The sequence below is a fragment of the Callionymus lyra genome, chromosome 2 (assembly GCF_982586985.1).
Source record: "Callionymus lyra chromosome 2, fCalLyr1.hap1.1, whole genome shotgun sequence".
Classification (NCBI taxonomy): Eukaryota; Metazoa; Chordata; class Actinopteri; order Syngnathiformes; family Callionymidae; genus Callionymus; species Callionymus lyra.
In genome coordinates, this window is record NC_141819.1 from 4,833,419 (window position 1) to 4,858,155 (window position 24,737).

General features: G+C 38.4%; 3 protein-coding genes across 6 annotated transcripts in view; 2 read left to right on the top strand and 1 right to left on the bottom strand.

The window, feature by feature from the left end:
• The window catches only part of LOC148085116 (NACHT, LRR and PYD domains-containing protein 3-like), a 449,698-nt gene that overhangs the window by 300,532 nt on the left and 124,429 nt on the right, over positions 1-24,737 (top strand). The window lies entirely within an intron of this gene.
• Positions 1,584-22,883, top strand: LOC148085124 (telomerase reverse transcriptase-like). The gene is made up of 12 exons (XM_087785505.1): positions 1,584-1,804; positions 3,396-4,590; positions 5,618-5,807; positions 6,450-6,603; positions 7,932-8,087; positions 8,213-8,314; positions 8,438-8,523; positions 8,790-8,906; positions 9,001-9,072; positions 9,136-9,318; positions 9,467-9,553; positions 22,834-22,883. The coding sequence occupies exons 1-11, from the start codon at positions 1,589-1,591 to the stop codon at positions 9,507-9,509; spliced, it is 2,514 nt and encodes an 837-aa protein (XP_087641631.1). The 5' UTR covers positions 1,584-1,588; the 3' UTR covers positions 9,510-9,553; positions 22,834-22,883.
• On the bottom strand, positions 15,626-23,894 carry LOC148085125 (NLR family CARD domain-containing protein 3-like). Of its 4 annotated transcripts, XM_087783301.1 has the most exons (8): positions 22,754-23,894; positions 21,279-21,455; positions 20,490-20,663; positions 17,858-18,031; positions 17,069-17,242; positions 16,833-17,006; positions 16,490-16,535; positions 15,626-15,891 (listed from the first exon to the last, which is right to left on the bottom strand). In XM_087783301.1, the coding sequence occupies exons 1-7, from the start codon at positions 23,842-23,844 to the stop codon at positions 16,499-16,501; spliced, it is 2,001 nt and encodes a 666-aa protein (XP_087639427.1). In that variant the 5' UTR covers positions 23,845-23,894; the 3' UTR covers positions 15,626-15,891; positions 16,490-16,498. The 4 variants fall into 4 exon arrangements, with proteins under 4 accessions (XP_087639427.1, XP_087639430.1, XP_087639429.1 ...); XM_087783304.1 differs by lacking the exon at positions 21,279-21,455; XM_087783303.1 differs by lacking the exon at positions 17,069-17,242.

Genomic DNA, 24,737 nt, shown 5'->3' on the forward strand with positions numbered 1-24,737 from the left:
CACTGCCATGCTAGTGGCTACATTGATAATTCCAACAGAGTACTTTGTTTATTTGCTCTTTACTTTTGTTCCCGATAAATTAAAAACATCCCAATTATTTCATCATTACATGACAAAACTGAACAGGATTACTATAAATGATCTTCATAATATATGTTTATACTGTATATAAATACAATATATATCCATATTTTAACTTTTATATACGACATTTTCCTAATAATATATAACTTGTTTGTTCATTTTTGTTGTTGGTTGGTTGTCCTGCTAAAAGATTGAGTGTTTCTTTGGTTGGAAACTGGCTCTTTATGTAAAAGTTATTCTTTAATATGGTCAACATTGATCGTCTTAGTTTACATGAATAACACACAAGTAACTACAACTAGAACTTGAGACTTCATGCTGAGTGGTACATAACTTAACTCAAAGCATCACTGACTGTCACCTTAACCTGTGTTCATGTAAAAAGACTCAAATCAATATCATGGGTTGAATTAACCTGAAATAATATAAATGGCTCTAAATTAAAAAATAATATTAATTTTCTTCTCGATGTTCCAGAGTCGACTGATTAAAGAAAATTCATTCTGTCCTGATTTTATTCTTACGCTGATTCTCTGGATGGATGGAAAGTTTTTGGTCTGTCGACAACCGATCCACACTAAGTCAAGACCTTTTTGTTCAAGAGGAAAATAATATAATCAGTATAACGTTACTTCTTGTTGTCATGGTAACAGCTCTATTTTTTTTTACCAAAGTGAATCCTGCAGCTGCCCAGCACCGAGAGTGTCAGGTGGTCACACATCTGCCATGGTTGAGATGTTTTCACGACTTGGAAGATACTTTGTTGTATTTTTTTTTAAGAAATAAAAATAGAGAAGTTAAGAAGCGACTGCTTGGTTTTAATGGAAACATGTTGTCTAAACCCACACATATTGTTTTGATAGTTTAAGCGCTTTGTGACCCTGGTCTGGAAAAGCACTATACAAATACAAATGACTTACTTACTTGCATGGTTGAAAAAGTCTTTTTTTTTCACCCACTTTCTCTAAACTTGTTGAGCTACTGTGTGAATGAATCTTAGACAACAATACAATAAGTTTGGAGTCATTTTAACACGAATACACACGTTATTTTAAAAAGATACATTATTAAATTCATGTAATTAATTTTTCATATTTTTTTCTAAGACGTCAGCAAGATTAAGCTTTTTTTTGTTGCATTTTTAAACATTAATTCAAGAACATGTAAAAATGATCTACTTTTTAAATTTGTATTACAAATTATGTTTGTTATCCAATAAAACAATGATTTAAGTAAATTTATATCTATTTCGAAATCTTTTTGATTAAACGCGACATATAAGAAATGCGTCATATTGATTCATAGTAGTTTAAAGTATTAATAACAAACACAATTAACAAACGATAATAAAATAATACAAACCAACTGACATCCGTTGTCACCAGCCTGACAGTAATAAGACTCCTGATTGGACGCTTTTCAGTAAGCGACACGCTCATTGGTTATTGATACGGCGGGTGATTTAGACGTCACCGGCGTCTGCAGAGCATTCTCTGCGGTAAACATGTCTTCTCCAGATCTGTCTCCAGCCCTCGACGTTCTCCGCGCCTTGTATCCTCACGTGGAGACTCTCGAGGAGTTCTCGAAGAGGATCAGGTTCTCGGAGGGACACGAACCGTCGCTCGTCCAGGACTTGGACTCGCGCAGCTTCAGAACCTTCGTTGAAAACATTTTCGTTTGTTTCGACGAGATTCCAGTCGAGACACCGAGCTGTGAGCAGGTGATGTACCTGTTCAGTCCAGGACTCGTTTGAAGAGCGACACCTATCGTCACGAACAGTGTTCGGATGGTTCGAGTACAACCTTTCAGCAAAACTAATTCAATTTGATATAAAGTTTCTTATGACAAAGTTAACTCGACACATGTTGTCGTTTAAGTCAGACTATAGTGGAGAAAAGAAAACTTCCTTTTAGAAGGCAGAAACCTCAAGCAGAACCAGACTCGTTCTGTGTCTCAAATCGCATACTTCTCTTAGTATACTAGAAGTTAGTATGCATCAGGATAGTGTACGTACTAACTAGTAACTAATCCTCCACAGATAGTAGTGCTGTGTCTCAAATCGCATACTAGCGTACTCAAAGTTAGTATTTTTAGTGCATTAGTGCGTCTCAATTCTTATTATGCGATATTTAGTGCGCCATGCACACTAAATTGGCGTACTAACACGCCCACAAAACTGAGTATGGATTGATGGACACTAACCACACTAAACAGCCGCCATCTTAATGACGTTTTAAACGTAATTAACGTCATATATATTCATATATATTCATATATATTCATATACTTACAGGTGCATTTTCAAATATTTATTTTCTCATATTTTTTCTTTATTTCTTTTTCCAAAAGTTGTTGCAAAACGTGCTGCCAGCAGGTGTCGCTAGTGTTCCTACAGCTGGTTGAAATCATCGTTAAATAGAAGTAGAAGAAGAAGCTTTCGCGTCATTTCCTGTTGGTGTGTAGCAGCAGAGTTTGATTTGAGACATACTATCTGTGGAGGATTAGTTACTAGTTAGTACGTACACTAAACTGATGCACACTAACTTCTAGTATACTAAGAGTAGTATGCGATTTGAGACACAGCATATGTTGATGGCCTCCTGCCATAAACGTAAGGAAGGATAGAACCAACAAATTGACAAACTAAAAGGAAGATGTCAACATGTAGAAGAACACAACTCGGCCATATCAACTGTATTCATAACACACACCATACAGATACAACAAAACAACCTCCATGAATAAAGAACTGTCTTCACTCGCATAAAAACATGTCCTACTCCAAATATCAAATGTAGTTGTATGACAAGTATTACAACGTCTCTATGTTTTACCAGATAGTCGTTTATGTGAAGTGTTAGTTCAGCCAAAATTTAAATTTCACTCATTTTACTTTAACTTCTCAACCGAAAAAAATAAATGGATATATCTATATTTTAATTTGTTGTAGAAGCTTCTAGTCTCTCAGCGCCAGCTATAGGTTAATCCTCATAAGCGCATTTCAAAACACTTTCTAAGGTCGAGGCTTCAATGCACGAAGATGAAGGCGAAGACAACTGAGCTCCAGTCGCTACATTAAAATGAACAAACATTTTTGTCTGTAACTCTAAAAAGAACAGATGACTCTGAAAATTATCCCAACATTAGTCGACATGAGGTCGAGTAGAAAGTGAGTGAATTTAATTTTCAATTTAAGTGAAAGTAAAAGGCAAAAAACGTTTATTATTATTTATTTTTTAATAAAAATGACATGCAAGTATATAAACGTTGAAATGTAAATGTTATAACGATGTTGCTTATTGATTTCATAGATCTGTTCCCCATCTGAACTCCTGGCTTTCACCCTGAACACTTTGAAGAAGAAACAAAAGAGAAACGTCTTGACATTAGGCTATAGTATTGACGGCTCCACTCAGGGAGACCACACTATTGATCGCTTTCATTTCCAAAGTCATTTGTATCAAAATGCTGCCTATATCCGTTCTAGTGACCTGTGGATGAAGATCATTAACCGTCTGGGTTCTGATCTGTCGCGGTATCTGCTGGAGAACTGCTCCTTATTCATGGCCGTCCCCCCAACATGTCTCTTTCAAGTTTGTGGTGCACCCATCGATGAACTAGTTCCCACCCCAGAGACCAGCTCCAGGTTCTTTCCCCAGTCCTGGTCCAGGACAAAGAACAAGAAAGATTCAAAAACACCTTCAGCTCTAAGAAAGAAACCATGCACCAAAAATCGTCCAAGAACTAAAAACGATGGCAGATCTGCTCCCGTCAAGAGAAAATTGTGTCGAATGAATGACGATGAAGTGACAAGACGTCCCGGAAAGAGGAGGCGATTGTGTGAAGTCTCCAGTTTAGAACCAGAGGTAGTAACTGATTCAACATCTCTTGACGACACACGTTTGGTTCCGGACCAAGAAAACGCCTCAAAATCGCCTCACGAAACTGTGCCTCCAGCACAAACTTTCATCCGCTCGCTGCAGTTTGCATACGGAGGCACCGGAATCCAAGGGTTCATCCTCAACTGGAAGAGGAGGACCGGTGATGTTTCCAGAGGATTAACTGGCGAAGATTTGGTCAGGATGGTTTTCCTCAGTGGTCCAAAGTGTCTCAAAGAACTGGGGAAAGACGAGAGGAAGTTGCCCAGGCGCTGGTTGTACATGGTCCCGTTGTTCAGCCAGCTGCTGAGACGGCACCAGAGATGTTCCTACACCAGATTCCTGCACAGACTGTGTCCACGAGTGAGGAGGGCGAGGGATGGGCGCGAGGACTTGAACCTCCTCCTTCGCCAGTGCTGTGCAGCTCACCGCGTCTCTCTGTTCGCGAGGAAGTGCCTCGACGCCGTCATACCCTCGGAGCTCTGGGGCTCGGAGGACAACCGACGACACGTCTACGTCAGAGTCGGACGCTTCCTGCGCAGTGGCAGGTTTGAGAAGATATCAGTCGAGGAAGTGATGTTGAAGATGAAAGTCAACGATTGCAACTGGTTGCAGTTCAATAAGACAGGTAATGAGAACAATTGAATAGTAAAAGTTAAAAGAAAAACATGACGCTACTTCTTTAACTCATCGTATAAAAACAACCTGAGAATACAATCTTGCATGTTCCTTAAAGTGTTAGATTTATCTCTCCTTTATCGTCATGGATTCATCAATCACAAGTTGAATCAATCCAAATTCCTTTTTGGCGTATTAGCTGCAGTAAAGATTTCTCACCTTTTAATAGCATCACGACCATGTTTTCAACTCATTACTTTATAAAGCTGCTCTGAGATCTGGGCGAACGAGAGGTTACAAGAGTCCATTATGACGTAATAATGGCACCACTCCTCCAGCTGTAGACACGCCCCGCTTTGTTTATACAACGAGTCCCTTGGAGCGAGTATTCTGGGGATTGATGACGTGCAGTGACAAACCTCCATGCTTGACCAATCACAGCAGAGTGGACGTCGTTATGGTCAACAAGATTTAATTTACAGAAGAAATATGCTCTTTAACACGAATAGTTTCTTGCAGAGAATCAGTGACTTTTAATGATGTTAGTAATAATCTCCCGATTGTTTGGATAACATGCGTATTTATATTACGTTTATGGAATAAAAGTGTTTCCTGTTTAGATACATATAGTCATCATGTGATACTGAAAGTGTGTTTTTCAAGGAGATGCTCAGATCACATGAGGAAAACCTGCTCTTGCTGAGCTTCAGTTCAAACCTGTTCAGCTTCTGGTGGATCATTTTAATATGTTATCAAAACAAGCCTATATTTTCTGACACATTTTTCTGAATTGTCTAAAATAACTGATGAACACTCGTGTATAAAACTCATCATGTTGTCGTAAATGAACAAGAATCATCAGTGTGTAGAAAGAGAAACATGTGTGTGAATACTTTAATATCCAGACATGTAACAACAAACATTGTTGATGCGTCTCTGATGTGAACTTCTCAGTGTGTACATTTTTAGTGTAAGTACATGAGGCCCCTGATGGTCGTCCTACCAGCTCTCATGCTGTCTTCACTCTTCCTGGACAGGAAGGATTCCCCCCAGTGAGCTGGCATATCGCACACGCCTGCTGGGTCACTTCCTGGCCTGGCTTCTTGGCTGTTACGTGACTGGCTTGGTCAGATCCTGCTTCTACGCCACTGAGAGAGTCGGACGGAAGAAAACTCTCAAGTTCTATCGCTACGATGTCTGGGCTGAATTACAGAACTTGGCTTTCAGGTGAACACAAGTGAAGGAACATTGCTGATGACGTCACAACTACAGTGTCCTGTACACGAGGACCGACATGAAAGTCATTCAATTATCTCAAGATTTAAAGGCTTGAAGTCTTGAGTCTGTGCTCGTTGTGTTCAATCAATCGACCACTGATCATAATCAGCAGATATCTGGGAACTGGGGTTTGTTTCAGATCAAAATAAATGATGACTGGCGGCTCATACTTTACCTCTTCCCACCTGCACAGGCTCTGCACAGGTGCACGGGAACAAACGACAACAAACATGTCTGCTGTGTAAAGGTTTTAAACTGTGTGTGAGAACTATGTGAAGTTCACTTGCTGCTCATGGAAACGTAAAAATACCTCGAGGAGGAAGCATTTTAAAATGGTACTGAAAGAAACTGGCAGCCAATGAAGAGTTTTAAGAATCAGAGAAATGTGAGTTCTTCTACTAGAGCGGCTCAGAATTCTCGCTGCAGAGTTTTGATTTAACTGCAGGCGAGACAGATGCTTCTTAAAATGTTGAACATGTCTGTGGGTTATTTTTCCTCTTCTTCTTTTGCTTCCTTTTTCTTCAGCCTGAAGTCTTTTATAACGTTCTCCACTCAACAACTCTAAGTCTCATGTGTTTGTGCGACTTTTAGAAATCACGTTTCTAAATGCCAGCTGGAAGAGTTGAGTGCAGACGAGGTCGCGTCCCTCCCCAGTACAAGCGTCGTCTCCCGCCTTCGCTTCGTTCCAGAGACGGGTGGAATGAGAGCGATCACTGGGGTCATGGGGGTGAAGGTCAAAACACAGGTACAAATGTGTTTCACCTCTTGTTGATCCTCACTTGCACACATGGATGTGATGTTTATTGTTGGTCTCATCCTTCATGTCCAGTTTCACAGGATCTTCACGACTTACATGCAGTCTTGCTTGCCCTCGTGCGAGAGTCTCCGTCTCTCCTCGGCTCCACAGTTTGGGGAAAGAGCGACATTCACCGAGTTCTGTCCTCCTTCCTGCCATTGAAGGACAACAGAGCCGAACCCTTTTACTTTGTTAAGGTATCTTTGCTACACCTGGAGACATTGACTTAAAACATTATTTAAAGAGATCATTGGTAGATATCGGCTTATTAACTTGTATTTTTGGTACTTAAAAATACATTTTTATTTCTAAATATATCATTTTCATTTGCAAGACTTGTAAATGAGTCTTTGTTATTGCATCTGACATGTGAATGTAATTTCACGCACAGAATTTCAAGTTTTACCATTTACATTTTTTTTTTTAAATGATATACAGTATATAAAAGTAAAAATGTATTTGTAAATGCCAAAATACAATTTAGAAATATTAAATCGCTCGTACAACCATTAAATATTTTCAGATCACCCTCTGTGCATGTACACATAATTATGAGACAAAAATAAGCCCATAGTTACTAAGTATATATATATCATCAGTGTTGGGAGTAAAGGTTTGCTGTAACAAAAGCGTCTTTTTACTTCTATTTTTTATGAGATGCTTTTTATATCCATACATGATAGAAAGTTAGAACTCTATGCTATTACTTTAAAAGTGAATGAAGAATGGATACGTGAGTTGAACATCTGCATCTGCCACAAAAATGACCATCAGTGCATTTAATCTTTTATTTCTATTTGTTTTTTTCTTTTATTGTTCTTACCTTTTTGTGTGATTTGTTTAATCACAGCATCCAAACTTACACTGACCCGTACACTTGTACAAATGTTTCTCTCTTACAAAAACTTTCCCTATTAAAAAGTAAAGGGTTGTTTTTGAAAGAAGTAACTAGTAATTGTAACTAAGTTACTATTTTAAAGTAAGTCGCCCAACACTATTCATGATGTTACATTTGAGAGAAATTATTAATTTGTTTGTAACGAGGGACAAACATTCTGACTGTTTCCTGTGTGTAAATATAACATGATTATAATCAATATAACATTATTGATTTTAGTGATGTTTGTCTATTAAAACAAGGCGTGTTTAAGATGTTTTTACTTGACATTTATAACCAAATATTTATGGATTTGAAAATGACCACAAAAGAGAAAATAAGCTTCAACATTAGATTATTTTTTAACCTTTAACTCAGTTTGTGTTTTCACCTGAACAAGGCGGTTGTTAGTGGAGGTCACGACCCTCACAAGAAGCTTCAAGAGGTCATAGGTCAAGTGCTTTCATCAGTCGAGGACATGGTTTTCAACGTACGAACTTTTGCCAAAATCTGGGCCGACTCGGAAGAAGGTCTTCGGAAGACTTTTGTGCGAGAGGTGAGTTTACTGATCACAGAAACACAATGAAGTCAGAACTACATTAAATGAACATTAAATGTTCTTCTTATTTTCGTGTTGTGTCGTTGTGTATCTGAAGCGACTCATTTGTGTTGTGGAAACAGGCGACTATCATCCACGGAGCTGCAGGAACAGCCAACATGAAGAACTTTGTTGCGTCGCTGCAGAAAAGCAAGAAAGCTCATCACACTGTTCTGGTAGAGAAGGTAAGAATGACCTTGAAAGTATTTTCTTCATCGTAGTTTTTATTTTCTCCGGCTGTTACGCTGCATTTATCTGGAAACTATACAATAAGTCTGTGTTCGTCACGTCATCTTTATTTCTTCCAGCATTTCTCCACAGACGATTGTGTGAAAGAGCAGCTGGACTTCTTCACTGGGTTGTTGTCTGGGACCATCGTTGAGTACAGGAGGAGGTTAGTGTTCATTTTTAACTTTTCTTTCTGCTCAGACAGATTCAGTATCGACGGATGTGAGAGAAGCAGACGTGGACAGAAGAATGTTCTTGTCATTGTTGGACAGATGTTGAATTTTAACCTTAAATAATTCTCTTTATTTTAATAAATGCTTGGTCAAGAATCACTGACGTGTTCTGAGGGGATGTTTGTAGCCTCCATGTTTTCTGGCTTGATTTTCTCATCTTTACTTTACAACCTAAGATCAGATCTTCTTTGTCCTCCAGAATGTACCGTCAAGGTCAAGGTATTCCTCGAGGCTCTGTGGTGTCTAGTCTGCTCCGCTGCCTCTACTATGGTCACATGGAGAACACGCTGTTTCAAGATCTTCCTAAAGACAAAGTGTCCGTTTGTCGTGAAGTTGACAGATGTCATTGTGTCGTGTCGCCAGCAGGGGGAGCCAGTTCCGTATAACAACCTTTCTTTCTGTGTCTGCAGATGTTTGATGAGGCTGGTCGATGATTTCCTGTTGATTACAACAGACAAATGTCGAGCAGAGTCTTTTCTAACGTGAGTTTGACTTTTTACATCAACCATTTGAGCCAAATATAAACTTCTCATCTTTTTCACAAGGACTTTGCTCTCCGGGGTGCAGGAGTACGGACTTGTCGTCGACCACCAGAACATGGTGACCAACTTCCAAACGTCACCAGGTCCCCATCCTACCATTGACGCCCTGCCCCGTCTCTGTCTCTTCCCCTGGTGTGGTTTGCTGCTGGACACTCAGTCGCTGCACGTGCACAGGGATTATTCAAGGTGTGGCTTCGACTATTTTCACTTCTACGATTCATAAAGTGTGTTTGAAGCAACATTCTGCTGAGTAACTGTGTGTGTTCAAAAAAGAGAACGAACCTGCTCAGCTCATACATTAGTGTGTAAGGTTGAAATATATTTGTTCTCACAGTTACAGATCTTCGTCTCTGCTACAGCCCCACACTGGGCTCTGACACATCAGCAACAGAGGAGAAGAAACTGATGATCGTCCTCACAGGTGATTGTATCTCTTCATGGACGTCAAGGTTTGGAAAGTTCACTTCAGACACATGTAGCTCTGTGAGGTTAAAGTTCACTTCAGACACATGTAGCTCTGTGAGGTTAAAGTTCACTTCAGACGCATGTAGCTCTGTGAGGTTAAAGTTCACTTCAGACACATGTAACTGTGAGGTTAAAGTTCACTTCAGACACATGTAGCTCTGTGAGGTTAAAGTTCACTTCAGACACATGTAGCTCTGTGAGGTTAAAGTTCACTTCAGACGCATGTAGCTCTATGAGGTTAAAGTTCACTTCAGACACATGTAGCTCTGTGAGGTTAAAGTTCACTTCAGACACATGTAGCTCTGTGAGGTTAAAGTTCACTTCAGACGCATGTAGCTCTGTGAGGTTAAAGTTCACTTCAGACACATGTAGCTCTGTGAGGTTAAAGTTCACTTCAGACACATGTAGCTCTGTGAGGTTAAAGTTCACTTCAGACACATGTAGCTCTGTGAGGTTAAAGTTCACTTCAGACACATGTAGCTCTGTGAGGTTAAAGTTCACTTCAGACACATGTAGCTCTGTGAGGTTAAAGTTCACTTCAGACACATGTAGCTCTGTGAGGTTAAAGTTCACTTCAGACACATGTAGCTCTGTGAGGTTAAAGTTCACTTCAGACACATGTAGCTCTGTGAGGTTAAAGTTCACTTCAGACACATGTAGCTCTGTGAGGTTAAAGTTCACTTCAGACACATGTAGCTCTGTGAGGTTAAAGTTCACTTCAGACACATGTAGCTCTGTGAGGTTAAAGTTCACTTCAGACACATGTAGCTCTGTGAGGTTAAAGTTCACTTCAGACACATGTAACTCTGTGAGGTTAAAGTTCACTTCAGGGGGATTATTTTTCACAGTAATCTGTTCTTTAGAATTTTAGGTTTGTTACTGAATTTTGGTTCTTTTGTGGCTCGACTGAAATAGTAGCGATTATCAAAACTTGCTTCATATTTTTCGGCTCCTATGTGAGATAAAAACTTAATTCTGTGTGGATTTTTCTGAAGAAAATCTGAGGAAGACAAAGGCAGTGAACATTCATTTGTTACTTGTTAGCAAGTCTTTGTTTGAAATAGAAATGATTTGTTTCTTCACAGAACTATCTTGAAGTGGACGTTACCTAAGATGAAAAATAAAGATTTGTACTATGTGTGATGTCATTTCCTTTCTGTTAGAATTGATCTTAAAATGGAACAATTGTATCGTGAAAAGAAGAATAAATAGAAGAAGAATAACAAGCTTAAAATACAGATTCTTTTTTTGAACAATCTTTTATGTCGAGGTTTCAATACCAGGTGGACCTCGTAAGAATACGAGTCAGAGGTCAAATATTGCATCAACTGTCGTAAATAATTCAACATCTTTTATCTCATCATTTAAAGGTAAATGTAAGAAATATAAACTTGTCTCAAAGAAAATATTAAAGTTTGTTTCTTTGAGTCTTAAATAATGTATGTTATGTGTTTTTTAGAATGTTTCTAACTATTAAAATTCTTATGAACATTTATGCATAATTAAATGAATGCTAAAAGATGATCAAATATAAAGTAAGAGAATAATAAAGTATACTCTGCTTGATGCTAAGAACTTTTGTTCCTGCACACAATCAACATTCATGCAAACTGATTACTGAGACCAGCTCAACTCAGGTTAGAGTCAAATCACCGGTAGAATAAACATTTGTGTCTGTCTAGCAACCACACCTGAAGATGTGCACAAAAGGACCAACGGAGCCGGTGAGACCCCAGGTTGGAAGTGAAGACCGGAACCAACGCCCATGAGTGTGAGCTCCGCCCGTGAACATTTGAATTATTAGATTAAATGAGACAACAGGCAACTGTTCCAGCGGGACACCGCTTCATTGTCCTGCGCTGATTCGCTAGCTAAACCTAGCACTCAACCAATAGGATTGACCATTGAGCCAGACTCCCGCCTCCAGACTGAACGCTTGCACCCGCCTCTCTCTTCGTCCGACGAGGACGCCGACTCCCGACTGGGGAATACACACCAAAGGGACTCGGGGCATCGACTACACAGGACTGCCCGACGGCGCCAGAAGCCCGATAATAGGCGCTGTGTCTCAAGGCCTTTAAACTTATATTCGGTTAAAAAAGGTTTTTGCTTGTGATTTTCATATCAAAAGTTTTTTAAGAAATAATTTAGGATATTATAACATAAGTATTCAGGCTTGACGAGGTGAGCACAAAGAGTGTGTTCATTGCGTTGGTGTTGGTAAAGTCCATTGAACTGATAAAAAATAAAAATATCAGGGTGATCTATGAGATGCCCAGACAACAGTAGCCCAAAGGACAGGTAACATAAACAAGATCTTATGTGTCCTCTAGGGGAGGTTGATGTATGAATGGAATGAATGAACAGTGGACAGGATTGGTGACAATGATGTTCATAATTTGGGGATTCTTGGTACCATGTCCTGTTGTAAGAATGGGGGATGCCCCGATAACCGACACTGGAGGATATAAAAAAATCAAGTTAAGGGAATGTCCTGACCTGGATGAGTAGACAGACGTACACAAAAGATAAGTTTCATCAAACACATTCCCCTATCCGAAGAAACACACACGGATCAATACATGGGGAAAATCTGCATTTCTTTTTACCTTAATAAAATATTCATGGTCAGAGCTACTCCTGAATGAAGGTTATTTGTGTGTAGGTTGAAGAAGATGGACCTGGAGGACGTTGGAGAAGATGGACTGGGCTTGGGACATGGACGAAGAGGACCAACTGGAATACGAGGAGGAACAGTCGGACCGACTGAGGAGGAACAGTCAGAACGACTGAAGATGACGAGGATGGACTGGACGACTGAGCACGACGAGGGAAAGATGAATGACTACTTCAGAATGGGGCCCGAATCTTATGTCGCGCAATAAAAAAATCATATTGCAGGCAGACTATTATAGTTTCGGTCATACATATAGCGTGTGCAGGTGCATGATAATGATGTGTTGTTTGTAAGATGATGAATATTTGATAAAAGAGGTAATTGATAAAATGTTGCTGCGGAACAACCACTAATTAAAAAAATTGTGGAGTTGTTAGATTAAAGTTGTTATAAACATATACGCCATACTTAAATGAATGCTAAAAGGATAATCGAATATAAAGTAAGACAATAATAAAATATACTCATGCATACTGATTACTGAGTGGAGACCAGCTCAACTCAGGTTAGAGTCAAATCACTGGTAGAATACCACACCTGCCTGGCAACCACACTTGAAGATGTGCATATCCGCATTTTTTAGGGATTCTCTGGACAAACGTTGCAAAACAGGAGAAGTTATCCTGTCTAAAAAATTAGGTCTCTAGACCTGCTGAAGAAGGTGATAGAGCCGGTTCCAACAGCAGAGATGATGAGCGGGTTTTACTCCCGGTACTTCCTTGTGCCAAAGTAGAATGGTGGATGGAGGCCCATACTGGACCTCAGCTATTTGAACAAGTTTATAGCTACCAACCCATTTCGGATGTTGACAGTAAAGGACTGCTGACAGGTGTAAGTCCAGGGGATTGGATGACATCTATTGACCTGACCAACGCATCATTTGAAGTTTCGATAGTCAAATACTTGCGTTTCGCCCTCGAGGATCAAGTGTGTCAATACACTTGACTCCCGTTCGGCTACTCTCTGGCACCCAGGACCTTCACCAAGTGTGTGGAGGCAGCACTGGAACCAATGAGAGCAAGTGGGGTGAGGATCTTGGAAGCTTGGCGTCATGTGATCACAGCAGGCGCTGTTATGTCCCTCCTGGGGCTCATGGCAGCAGCTCACAAGGTGGTGCGGCTGGGCTTGCTGCATATGAGGGACCTCCAGAGATGGTTTGGTCATCTCAAGCTAGATCCAAAGCAAGACCAGGGTCGGGTTTTGCAGGACATCAAATTTTGGAATTAGGTTGTGTCCTTCATTACACTCAGGTGTTCACAGACGCATCTCTAACATGGGGAGGCATCTCAGGTCAGATCTACGCCAGTGTAGATACACATGAACTGGATAGAGTTGAAAGCAATTCACAAAATTCTGCTTCACCTCTCTCCCCAACTGCCACAGTCCAATGTCCTAGTGATGACCCCAGGATGCCATTAATACGTAGAAGTATATTGTTACATTTGGAACATGTTTGACATCTTTCATCTTTTTTTTTGTTCAAAAGAAACTGTTTTATTAATATTACTTTCTTATAAATTACTCTTGTCAACTAATATGTAGTCTATAGAGAGAAGCTAGTTATCATCAAAGTCATTGACTTCTTTATTTCCTATAAATAGTCATTAAATGGGGTGTTGTTCAGAATAATCCTCATTATTATCACGTTACTAAAGGTAGACTATAGTCACAATGAAATAACTACACTAGCGCCATCAAGTGGCCACTAATGGGAATAGATATAGAGAGTGTGTGCGTGCATGTGTAAGTGTGTGTGTGTGAATTCTCTTGGACAGAAGATGAACAAAAAGAAAGTGACCAAACCAGTGGATTTATTTGAAAACAAGATCAGGGAACATCAAAGTGAAGAGAGTGAGTGAACAGAATTTTTATTTAAATGTTCATTTTTACTAATTGTTTAGGCTTTCTTCAGCTGCCGATATGGAATTATCTCACCCTTGAATTCTAGAGTTCAGGTTAGCAAAAGTACAATATATTTGTTTAAATACATGATGTTTATTAGTTTTAAAGAGAGATTTTCCTTCTTTGGTCTCAAAAGTTTCTCTTTGATTCACTGCTTCATAGCAAAAGCGTGACTACCCTCTACAGGAGTCTGATACGTGACTTTGTGGACTGGAGTGAGAGGAACCACTTGCAGCTGAACACCTCAAAAACCAAGGAGCTGGTCTTGGATTTCGGGAGGTCCAGGACAAAGCCACGTCCAGTGTCCATCAGAGGCGACGAGGTGGAGATAGTGGACAACTATAAGTACCTCGGTGTGTGGATGGACAGTAAACTGGACTGGTCCTGCAACACAGACCATGTGTATAAGAAGGTTCAGAGTAGACTGTACTTTCTGAGGAGGCTTCGATCATTTAACATCTGCAAGAAGCTCCTCTGCATGTTCTACCAGTCTGTGGTGGCAAGTGTCCTGTTCTATGCTGTGGTGTGTTGGGGTGGAAATGTGTCCAAGAGGAGTGTCAACAGGTTGGACAGGTTGATCAGGAGGGCTGGTTCTGTGGTTGGAATGAAGCTGGACTCACTGGTGACAGTTGCTGAGAGGATATCATTGAACAAACTACTGTCCATCATGGATGATGACAGTCATCCTCTGAACACTGTCATCAGTGAGCAGAGAAGCAGAATGAGTGCACGAATGCTCCTACCCAGGTGCAAAACAAATAGACTCAGGGACTCATTCATCCCTCGGGCTATTAAATTGTACAATTCTGAGTTCGGGGGCAGGAGTGGAGTGAAAGTATCTGGATGTTCTGTTCCATGTTAGTCTTTGTATCTTTGTCTTTGTTGTTTTTCTTTCCTTGACCTATGTCCTTTGTCTTTGTCTTTAGACTTAGATTGTGTCATCTTGTTCTTCCTCTTTATGTTCTTCTTATTTTATTTTTTATGTATTATTTTTTATTGTTTATGAAAAATTGCTGGCTATTGGTAAAAAACAATTTCCCAAAGGAGACCTCCTGAGGGATCAATAAAGTTTTACCTTACCTTACCTTACCTTACCTTAGTGGACAAGACAAGTAAAACAACATTCTTGTGGCTTCCTCTTTTATAAACCGACACTTGTGGAAAAAACATTGTAGTTTCTAAATGAACTTTAACATCTAAATGATGAGTTTCCATGCTTTACTTTTAAAATCAGGATCTAAAAAGTGATTTCAAGACTTTACTGCAGGAATCCACAACTTTCTTTGCATCAGGATCAGTTCAATGTGGAAACTGTTGTCATGGAACGACTTCAGAAAACAACTATTAAAATTTATAATCAGATAAGCAGCAAAACAATGAAGCATTACTTGTATCTTTGAATAGATTGTTCCTCTTCAGGTCAGGATGTTCCAAGAATGAGTCGAGCTGTAAAAATATAATCATGTATTGAAGTCATTTGAAGTTGATCAAACAGTCTGGAAGGAACATCTTAACATTCATCTTCTTGCTTGATCTGTAATTCTCTTCAAGTTATTTCCCTCTGTTTCTTCTGAGAGTCACTGTGGTAGTCACTCCTCAGTCGCAGCTTTTCAAATCTGTCAGGATGATCCAGATAATCCTGATCCTCCATCAAGTTCCTGTTGTCGTTGGACAGTAGGAGGCGCTGCTGTGTGTGAGTCCAGTGAGAGTGAAGACCGAGAGAAGAAGAGACATGAGGTGATGATGGTGGAAGAACGTTGTCTTGACGATCATATACTGATCCAAACTGAGACGAGTCAATGTTCTGTCAACATTCTTCTGAGAACTTGAGAGAAGAACCATGTGACTGAAACATCCCAGAATCATCTTGAATGTCAGATTTGAAGATGAAGTCAGCAGCTAAACTAGCATGTAGCTAACATGAGTCTAGTCTAGTTGTGATGAAGATGTTCAAGTGAACACATGATTCAATATGAAGTGATTCATGTGTGAAATGATGTTTAAAGTGACTCAACATTGTGAGTTGATGATCAAACTCACGTCTGATTTCAAATATTTGACAGAAATATTTCTTTGTTCTCCACTGACAGTCAAACTGAAACAATGTTGATGTTGAAGCTCCTGAAGAGTTTTGAGCTGAAGGACTTGAAGATTTGGAATCAGAGCTTCACTTGATACTGTAACTGTGAGTCTTTAACATCTGCACGTTTGTTCTGGAATCTTCTTCATCAAGTCCATGTCCACAAAGACCTTCAACTGCTGTGTCAGCAGATGAGCTTTGATGTTGAAGTCAATCAATGGAATCAAACTTACCATTCATTTTTACAGGTCAAACCAATGTGGTCCACAGAAGTCCAGCCTGGAGGAAGAAAGAGTCAGAAGATCAGATTCATTTGATTCAGATGTTTCATGAATATTGTTTTATTCTCAATGGACGACTCAGTCATGACTGTTGATGACAACAAAGATGGATCTATAAACAGGCTGCTCAGTCTCAACTGTCTCCTTCATGCTTCCACTGGTGTCCAGCAGGAGAACATGGAGGAACTCAGAGTTTGGATTCATGTGCTCAGTTCAGATGAAGAGTCTGAGCATCAAATGTTCAGTCTGAAGATCTTTGGAGTTCAGTCAGTGAGTTCTGCTGCTCTGTTCATACCTGAGAGTCTCCAGTCTCCAGTCTGGACTCTTCAGTCCAGCAGACAGCAGCTCCAGTCCTGGTCCTCCTGGATGATTCTCGCTCAGGTCCAGTTCTCTCAGGTGGGATGGGTTCAATGTCAGAGCTGAGGCCAGAGAAGAACAACCTCTCTCTGAGATCTGACACCTTGACAGACTGAAATGAAGGAGAAACACTTTTAGAAACTTATCAGAACCAAGAGAAGATGATGTTCTGACCTGAGAGTCTCCAGGTGACAGTGTGGACTCTTCAGTCCAGCAGACAGCAGCTCCACTCCTGGATCCTTCAGCTTGTTGTGACTCAGGTCCAGTAGAGTCAGACTAGAGGACGGAGAGCTGAGGACTGAGGACAGAAGTGAACAACTTCTCTCTGACAGTCGACAGTAGATCAGCCTGTGAAAGAGACGAGTTTCATCAACAAGTGACTTTTTCAATTCTTTATTTAAAAACAATCAACTATTTACTTTCATAAGATCATGGTCACATGTTTGTTTGAATATTTATCAGGTTGGTATAAATGAGGGAGAAATCTTGAACATGACGACAGAAACACAAACATGAAGAAGGAGTAACAACAATGTTGAGGTTGTGGTTTGTTGTTAAATATTTACTTTAGAAAAACAGACTTTCCTACAAACTAGTGAGACATCATTGATTTATGCTGAATTGTTGGAACATGAACACGTATTTCAGTGAATGTTTTCATGTGATCAACTTGATCTTGATTAATCAAATTAAATGAAATAAAGTGTTTTTCAACATTCAGTTCATGAGCTGAAAATAAATAATACTTCAACAGGAAGTGACATTTATCAACACATCGTCTGCGAACAAGGAAATCTGGCTCAGTTGCTTCATCAACCAGGAAACAAGAGCTGAGACGACACTCGTCTAGTTTCTCTCCAGATATTAGAAACATGACATTTATTTCTATCTTCATTTCTCCTGAGAGACAAGAAACCAGATGAACTGTGGACCAGACATGAAGAGAGAAGATGATGTTCTGACCTGAGAGTCTCCAGGTGACAGTGTGGACTCTTCAGTCCAGCAGACAGCAGCTCCACTCCTGGATCCTGCAGCTTGTTTCTACTCAGGTCCAGTAGAGTCAGACTAGAGGACGGAGAGCTGAGGACTGAGGACAGAAGTGAACAACTTCTCTCTGACAGTCCACAGTAGATCAGCCTGTGAAAGAGAAGAGTTTCATCAACAAGTGACTTTTTCAATTTTCTATTTGACAAGAATTGAAAGAGTTTATTTATTTATTTATAATTTATAATAAAAACAATATGTTTTAATTGAGTAAAGGTTTTTTTCACACGTATAGTTTAATATTGTTATCAACAAGTATCCTTTTAAATTCATTATAAAAATGTCAAAGTGTTTAAAATCCAATATAAATTTTAACCCTGGAGTTTTGAAGAGGTAAAAAATAGAAATAAAAGAATATTTAAATGTTGTATTTCATTTTATCTCTTCAAAACTACAACATTAATATATATATATATATATTTTACCTCTTTAAATCTACAACGTTAAAAATATATATTTTTTTACCTCTTCAAAACACAGACATTATAAAAATGCTGGTATGGAATCATAAATTTAAAAAATCGAGATTCAATATTTTTTAACAAGTATCCTTTTACATTTATTTTTTAAACGTGTTTAAAATCCAATATATAATATATATATATATATATGAATCTCTATGTCTAAAATTTTTTTCCATTATTCAATGAAAACAAAACCAACCTTTCAATATTTAAATTGTTGAATTAAATTTTTCAGAAAATAATTCTATGTTTAAAAAAATACAACAATCAATAAAATGAAATGTTAAATTCAATCCTTCAATTCTCTGATGACACTGATCTACTTGCATAAGAAACAAAGCAAATGTTTTTCAATATTCAGTTCATGAGCTGAAAATAGATTCAACTGCTCCAACAGGAAGTGACATTTATCAACACGTCATATTCAAAGTAGGAAATCGACACTTTTCTCTCTTAATGTTTGACCTTGAAAATGTTGAAAACCATGATCAACTTGATGAGACTGATTGTTGCAACAGTCACATGTCAGGAGAATGATCACAGATACCATCAGCACAATGGATTCAACAAGAAATGGAGACACATGTGTTCAGTGTGAAGTGAAGTAGTTGTAGATGAGCCTCACAAATCATTGGAGAAAGACATTTCTTACCAACATGTTAGTTTTCACACCCGTATATAACCTGAGCACAAATATTGATATTTTCTTACAACACACTTGGTTGTCACGTCAATACTTCATCTCTCCTGTCCTGTTTGTGGGGGCGCTAATCCTCTAAATGAGGGTGAAGAAGTCGTAACCAGCGGCTGATGAAGATGACGAGTTAACAATAGTGTCAGTACACGATGAGGGCAGCCTACACTGTACAAAAACAAACAACTCACCACACATGGATTTCCTAAATGTTACAAAATAAAATGTTCATATCTGGATCTACTACCTGAAAGAATCAATAATCAAACAGAAATATCTTCTTCACATTTGAAGTTAATCTTACAGCAAATGACATCAACTTTCATTGATCTCTTTACATCCACCACACATGATGACTTTAACCACGTCTTTAAAATGATCATCAATATATGATTTGACTGTTAACTGATGCTTTTACAAAACAATACTTTTTATACGTGTCAGTGAAATTAAGTATTTTGTAATTGTATTATTTATCTTTATTTTATAATGATTTTATTCACACAGTTGCAACATTAAATTCAAGTAAAAACAGTCGTTTATTGTAAACAATTGACTTTGAAATGACTTGTTAATGTGGTTCAGTTCGTCAAAGTCACCACTCTGAGTGTTTTCTCTGTCACAAGACAAAAGTATTTATGATTCCTTTAATAATACTGACGTGTACAAAATACTTATTAACTGAACAAAGATCTGCTGTTTTTTTGTTTATGTTTTAAGTCTCCGTTGATGGTTGTTTTGACTCTGTTGGTTTGGACTGTTGCTGAATGAATTGGAGTCTCAGTAAAAGACATGACAAACAAAACTTATTGGCTTCAATGTACATTTATGAACATATTTAGCTTCAAAAGAAGCTTAAAGTAAGTAAAGTAGTTTTGTTTCATTAAAGAAACTTCATGATAAATTGAAGAAAAATGTAAGAATGATGCGATTAGTCGACTTAATGGTTGAATATTTGGTGACCAGTCGACTGTTAAAATAGTCGTAGACCTCATGAACAACAGATGAACCATAAGAGAAGAACAGAGACAACAACGGTGGAAAAAACAAACAATGAAAACAAATCAAAGACACACCTCAAGATTCCACTCTAAAGTGTTTTGTCTTCTACGAGACAGATGACGCGAGAACACTGGATAAAGAATATGAAGGACTGTTGTTTTGATTATTATTCATTTTCATTTAAAGTTGACGCTTGTTTGTTTATCATTACAATGATTTATTAAGATGATATTTTTATAAACTACGTAACATCTTTACCTGCTACACAAACATACAAATGTATCTATGAGCTGCTTCACTGAAGAACAAAGTGATGACAGACTTTGACTCGTGTTTCCACCTCTGACTTTACATTTGAGCTTTGATGATGTAGAAAAGATGATGTTCTGACCTGAGAGTCTCCAGGTGACAGTGTGGACTCTTCAGTCCAGCAGACAGCAGCTCCACTCCTGGATCCTGCAGCTTGTTGAGACTCAGGTCCAGTAGAGTCAGACTAGAGGACGGAGAGCTGAGGACTGAGGACAGAAGTGAACAACTTCTCTCTGACAGTCGACAGTCGCTCAGCCTGTGAAAGAGACGAGTTTCATCAACAAGTGACTTTTTCAATTCTTTATTTAAAAACAATCAACTATTTACTTTCATAAGATCATGGTCACATGTTTGTTTGAATATTTATCAGGTTGGTATAAATGAGGGTGAAATGTTGAACATGACGACAGAAACACAAACATGAAGAAGGAGTAACAACAATGTTGAGGTTGTGGTTTGTTGTTAAATATTTACTTTAGAAAAACAGACTTTCCTACAAACTAGTGAGACATCATTGATTTATGCTGAATTGTTGGAACATGAACAAGTATTTCAGTGAATGTTTTCATGTGATCAACTTGATCTTGATTAATCAAATTAAATGAAATAAAGTGTTTTTCAACATTCAGTTCATGAGCTGAAAATAAATAATACTTCAACAGGAAGTGACATTTATCAACACATCGTCTGCGAACAAGGAAATCTGGCTCAGTTGCTTCATCAACCAGGAAACAAGAGCTGAGACGACACTCGTCTAGTTTCTCTCCAGATATTAGAAACATGACATTTATTTCTATCTTCATTTCTCCTGAGAGACAAGAAACCAGATGAACTGTGGACCAGACATGAAGAGAGAAGATGATGTTCTGACCTGAGAGTCTCCAGGTGACAGTGTGGACTCTTCAGTCCAGCAGACAGCAGCTCCACTCCTGGATCCTGCAGCTCGTTGTTGTCACTCAGGTCCAGTAGAGTCAGACTAGAGGACGGAGAGCTGAGGACTGAGGACAGAAGTGAACAACTTCTCTCTGACAGTTGACAGTAGATCAGCCTGTGAAAGAGACGAGTTTCATCAACAAGTGACTTTTTCAATTTTCTATTTAAAAAAAACAAAATAAATAACGTCTGTGTTTTGAATAGGTAAACAATATTTATAGTTTAATGTTGTAGTTTTTTTGTACCTCTTCAAAACTACAACGTTAAAATAGAAATATTTTTTACCTCTTTTTTTTACCTCTTCAAAACACAGACATTATAAAAATGCTGAATAAATTAAAATAAATCGAGATTCAATATTTTTAACAAGTATCCTTTTAAATTTATTTTTAAACGTGTTTAAAATCCAATATATATAAAAAAAAAATATATATATATATATATATATATATATATATATTAAACTCTATGTGTAAAAAATGTTTATTCAATGAAAACAAAAACCAACCTTTCAATATTTAAATTATTGAATAAAATGATTCAGAAAATATTTCTATGGTTAAAAAAATAGAACATTTTAATAAAATGAAATGTTAAATTCAATCCTTCAATTCTCTGATGACACTGATCTACTTGCATAAGAAACAAAGCAAATGTTTTTCAATATTCAGTTCATGAGCTGAAAATAGATTCAACTGCTCCAACAGGAAGTGACATTTATCAACTTATTTTGCTTAAAAAGAATCTTAAAGTAATACCTGACATGAATATTTTAAATTAAATACATGCAGTCGGACAAAGAGGACTATGAAGACGAACCCCTTTGATTTTATTATTTATTTTATAGAACACATTTCCTGAGAAAAAGACAAGAGTTGACCTTTTGTATGAAACAGTAAAGTTAAATAAAGCTGCATTTTTATTGATGTAACCTTCGTGGTTTTGTTTCATTCAAGAAACTTCATGTGAATTTAAGATGAAGATTTTGTAGAAATCAGGCTCAGAGCTGCTGTGAAGGTCACACATGCTAACTTAAGTTTATTTACTATAAATAAATGTTGCGTACACATTCATTTGTGTATACGCAGTATAATTAATGAGGCCACATGTTTTAAATATGTTCTTTTGATTATTATTCATTTTCATTTAAAGTTGACGCTTGTTTGTTTATCATTACAATGATTTATTAAGATGATATTTTTATAAACTACGTAACATCTTTACTTTTCAATTCTCTATTTGACAAGACTGAACTAGTTACATCATAAAATCACATATTGTATGAATATTTGAGGAAGGTTTGTCTAAATTAGGATCAGTTTGTTAAACACGATGACAAACACAACAATCATCAAAGAGTAAATCAAACATTCATGTTTAGTTCATATCATCAGAAATGTTTGAACAACTTACAGAACTTTGTTTGCAGCTTGAACCACCGGCAGAAGCCTCTCAAGAGCCTCGTCTGAAACATTTATTGAGTATTTCTTCAGGTCAAACTCGTCCAGATGTTCCTCTGAGGACAGTAAGATGAAGGCCAGGGCCGACCATTGAGAAGAAGACATTTGTTTAGTGGAGAGACGTCCTGATCTCAGCTGCTGTTGGACCTCCTCCACCAGAGAAGTGTCCTTCACTTCATTCAGACAGTGGAACAGGTTGATGATTCTCTCTGGAGACACATCCTCACTTATCTTCTCCTTGATGAGCTTTGCTGTGTCCTGATTGGTCCAGGAGCTACTTCCTGTCTGTGTCAACAAACCTGGAAGGAGACTCTGGCTGGTCTGCAGAGAAAGACCCAGAAGGAAGCGCAGGAACAAGTCCAGATGTCCATTTGGACTTTTCAGAGTCTCATCTATTGCTGTCTGGTAGAACCTTTCTGTTTGACTTTTGTCGATTTCTGTCAGTTTGGATGTTAGTTTTGCTTCCATCAGGTTGACTCCAGAGTTGATGAAGGTCTGGTGGACGTGAAGAGCAGCCAGAAACTCCTGAACACTCAGGTGGATGAAGCAGAACACCTTGTCCTGGTACAGTCCTCTCTCCTCTCTGAAGATCTGAGTGAACACTCCTGAGTAAACTGAAGCTGCTGAGATGTTGATGTCACACTCTGTGAGGTCTGACTTATAGAAGATCAAGTTTCCACTCTGCAGATGCTCAAAAGCCAGTTTTCCCAGAGACTCCATCATCTTCTTGCTCTCAGGATCCCAAACTGTGTCAGTCCCAGATCCTCCGTCAAACTTCAGCTTCTTGACTTTGATCTGAACCACCAGGAAGTAGATGTACATCTCAGTCAGGGTGTTGGGCAGCTGTCCTGTCTCTGTGCTCTTCAACATGTCCAGAACTGTGGCAGTGATCCAGCAGAAGATCGGGATGTGACACATGATGTAGATGCTTCGTGACCTCCTTATGTGAGACATGATGCTGCTGGTCAGCTCCTCATCTCTGAACCTCTTCCTGAAGTACTCCTCCTTCTGGAGGTCATTGAACCCTCTGACCTCTGTCACCATGTCCACACACTCAGGAGGGATCTGATTGGCTGCTGCAGGTCGTGTGGTGATCCAGAGTTCATTTACGACAACATGATGAGTTTTATACACGAGTGTTCATTAGTTATTTTAGACAATTTAGAAAAATTGGTCAGAAAATATAGGCTTGTTTTGATAACATATTAAAATGATCCACCAGAAGCTGAACAGGTTTGAATTGAAGCTCAGCAAGAGCAGGTTTTCCTCATGTGATCTGAGCATCTCCTTGAAAAACACACTTTCAGTATCACATGATGACTATATGTATGTAAACAGGAAACACTTTTATTCCATAAACGTAATATAAATACACATGTGTTGCACTCGTCTCACTATAAAACTATAAATCCAACAGTTCATAAAGCAAATATAAATTCAAAGGATGTTTGTCATAGTTTCAGTATCTGAGGTGTTTGACAAGACAACACACACCATCTATGAGCCCCTGGAAAGAGACGGAAATAATAATAAATGGACGACACAAGCGCTGAACATGACATGAGACTGTTAACGTTCTTGAAGTGAACAGAAATACATATTTGAAGCTGAATAAGGAGAAATGACAGCTTGGAGTGAAGGAACTGACATTTGTGGGAGACATCCTGAGCAGTGAAGGCATCAGAGCGGATCCCAGAAGAATCAACAATAGAGAATATGACGAGTTCAAAATGTAAGAAAGAGCTTTAATGGCAGGATTAACTACATGAGACAATTATTAACTAATCGCTCAGAAACAAACTAAAACAAATGACTGAAAAGAAAAGTGAATATTGAAGTATGATGACAGGAAACATGTTTATTCGTTAAAAAAGAAACAGACAGAAGATGTAATGTAAACAGCAAATGTTTGTCTGATATCAATGATGGACAGATAT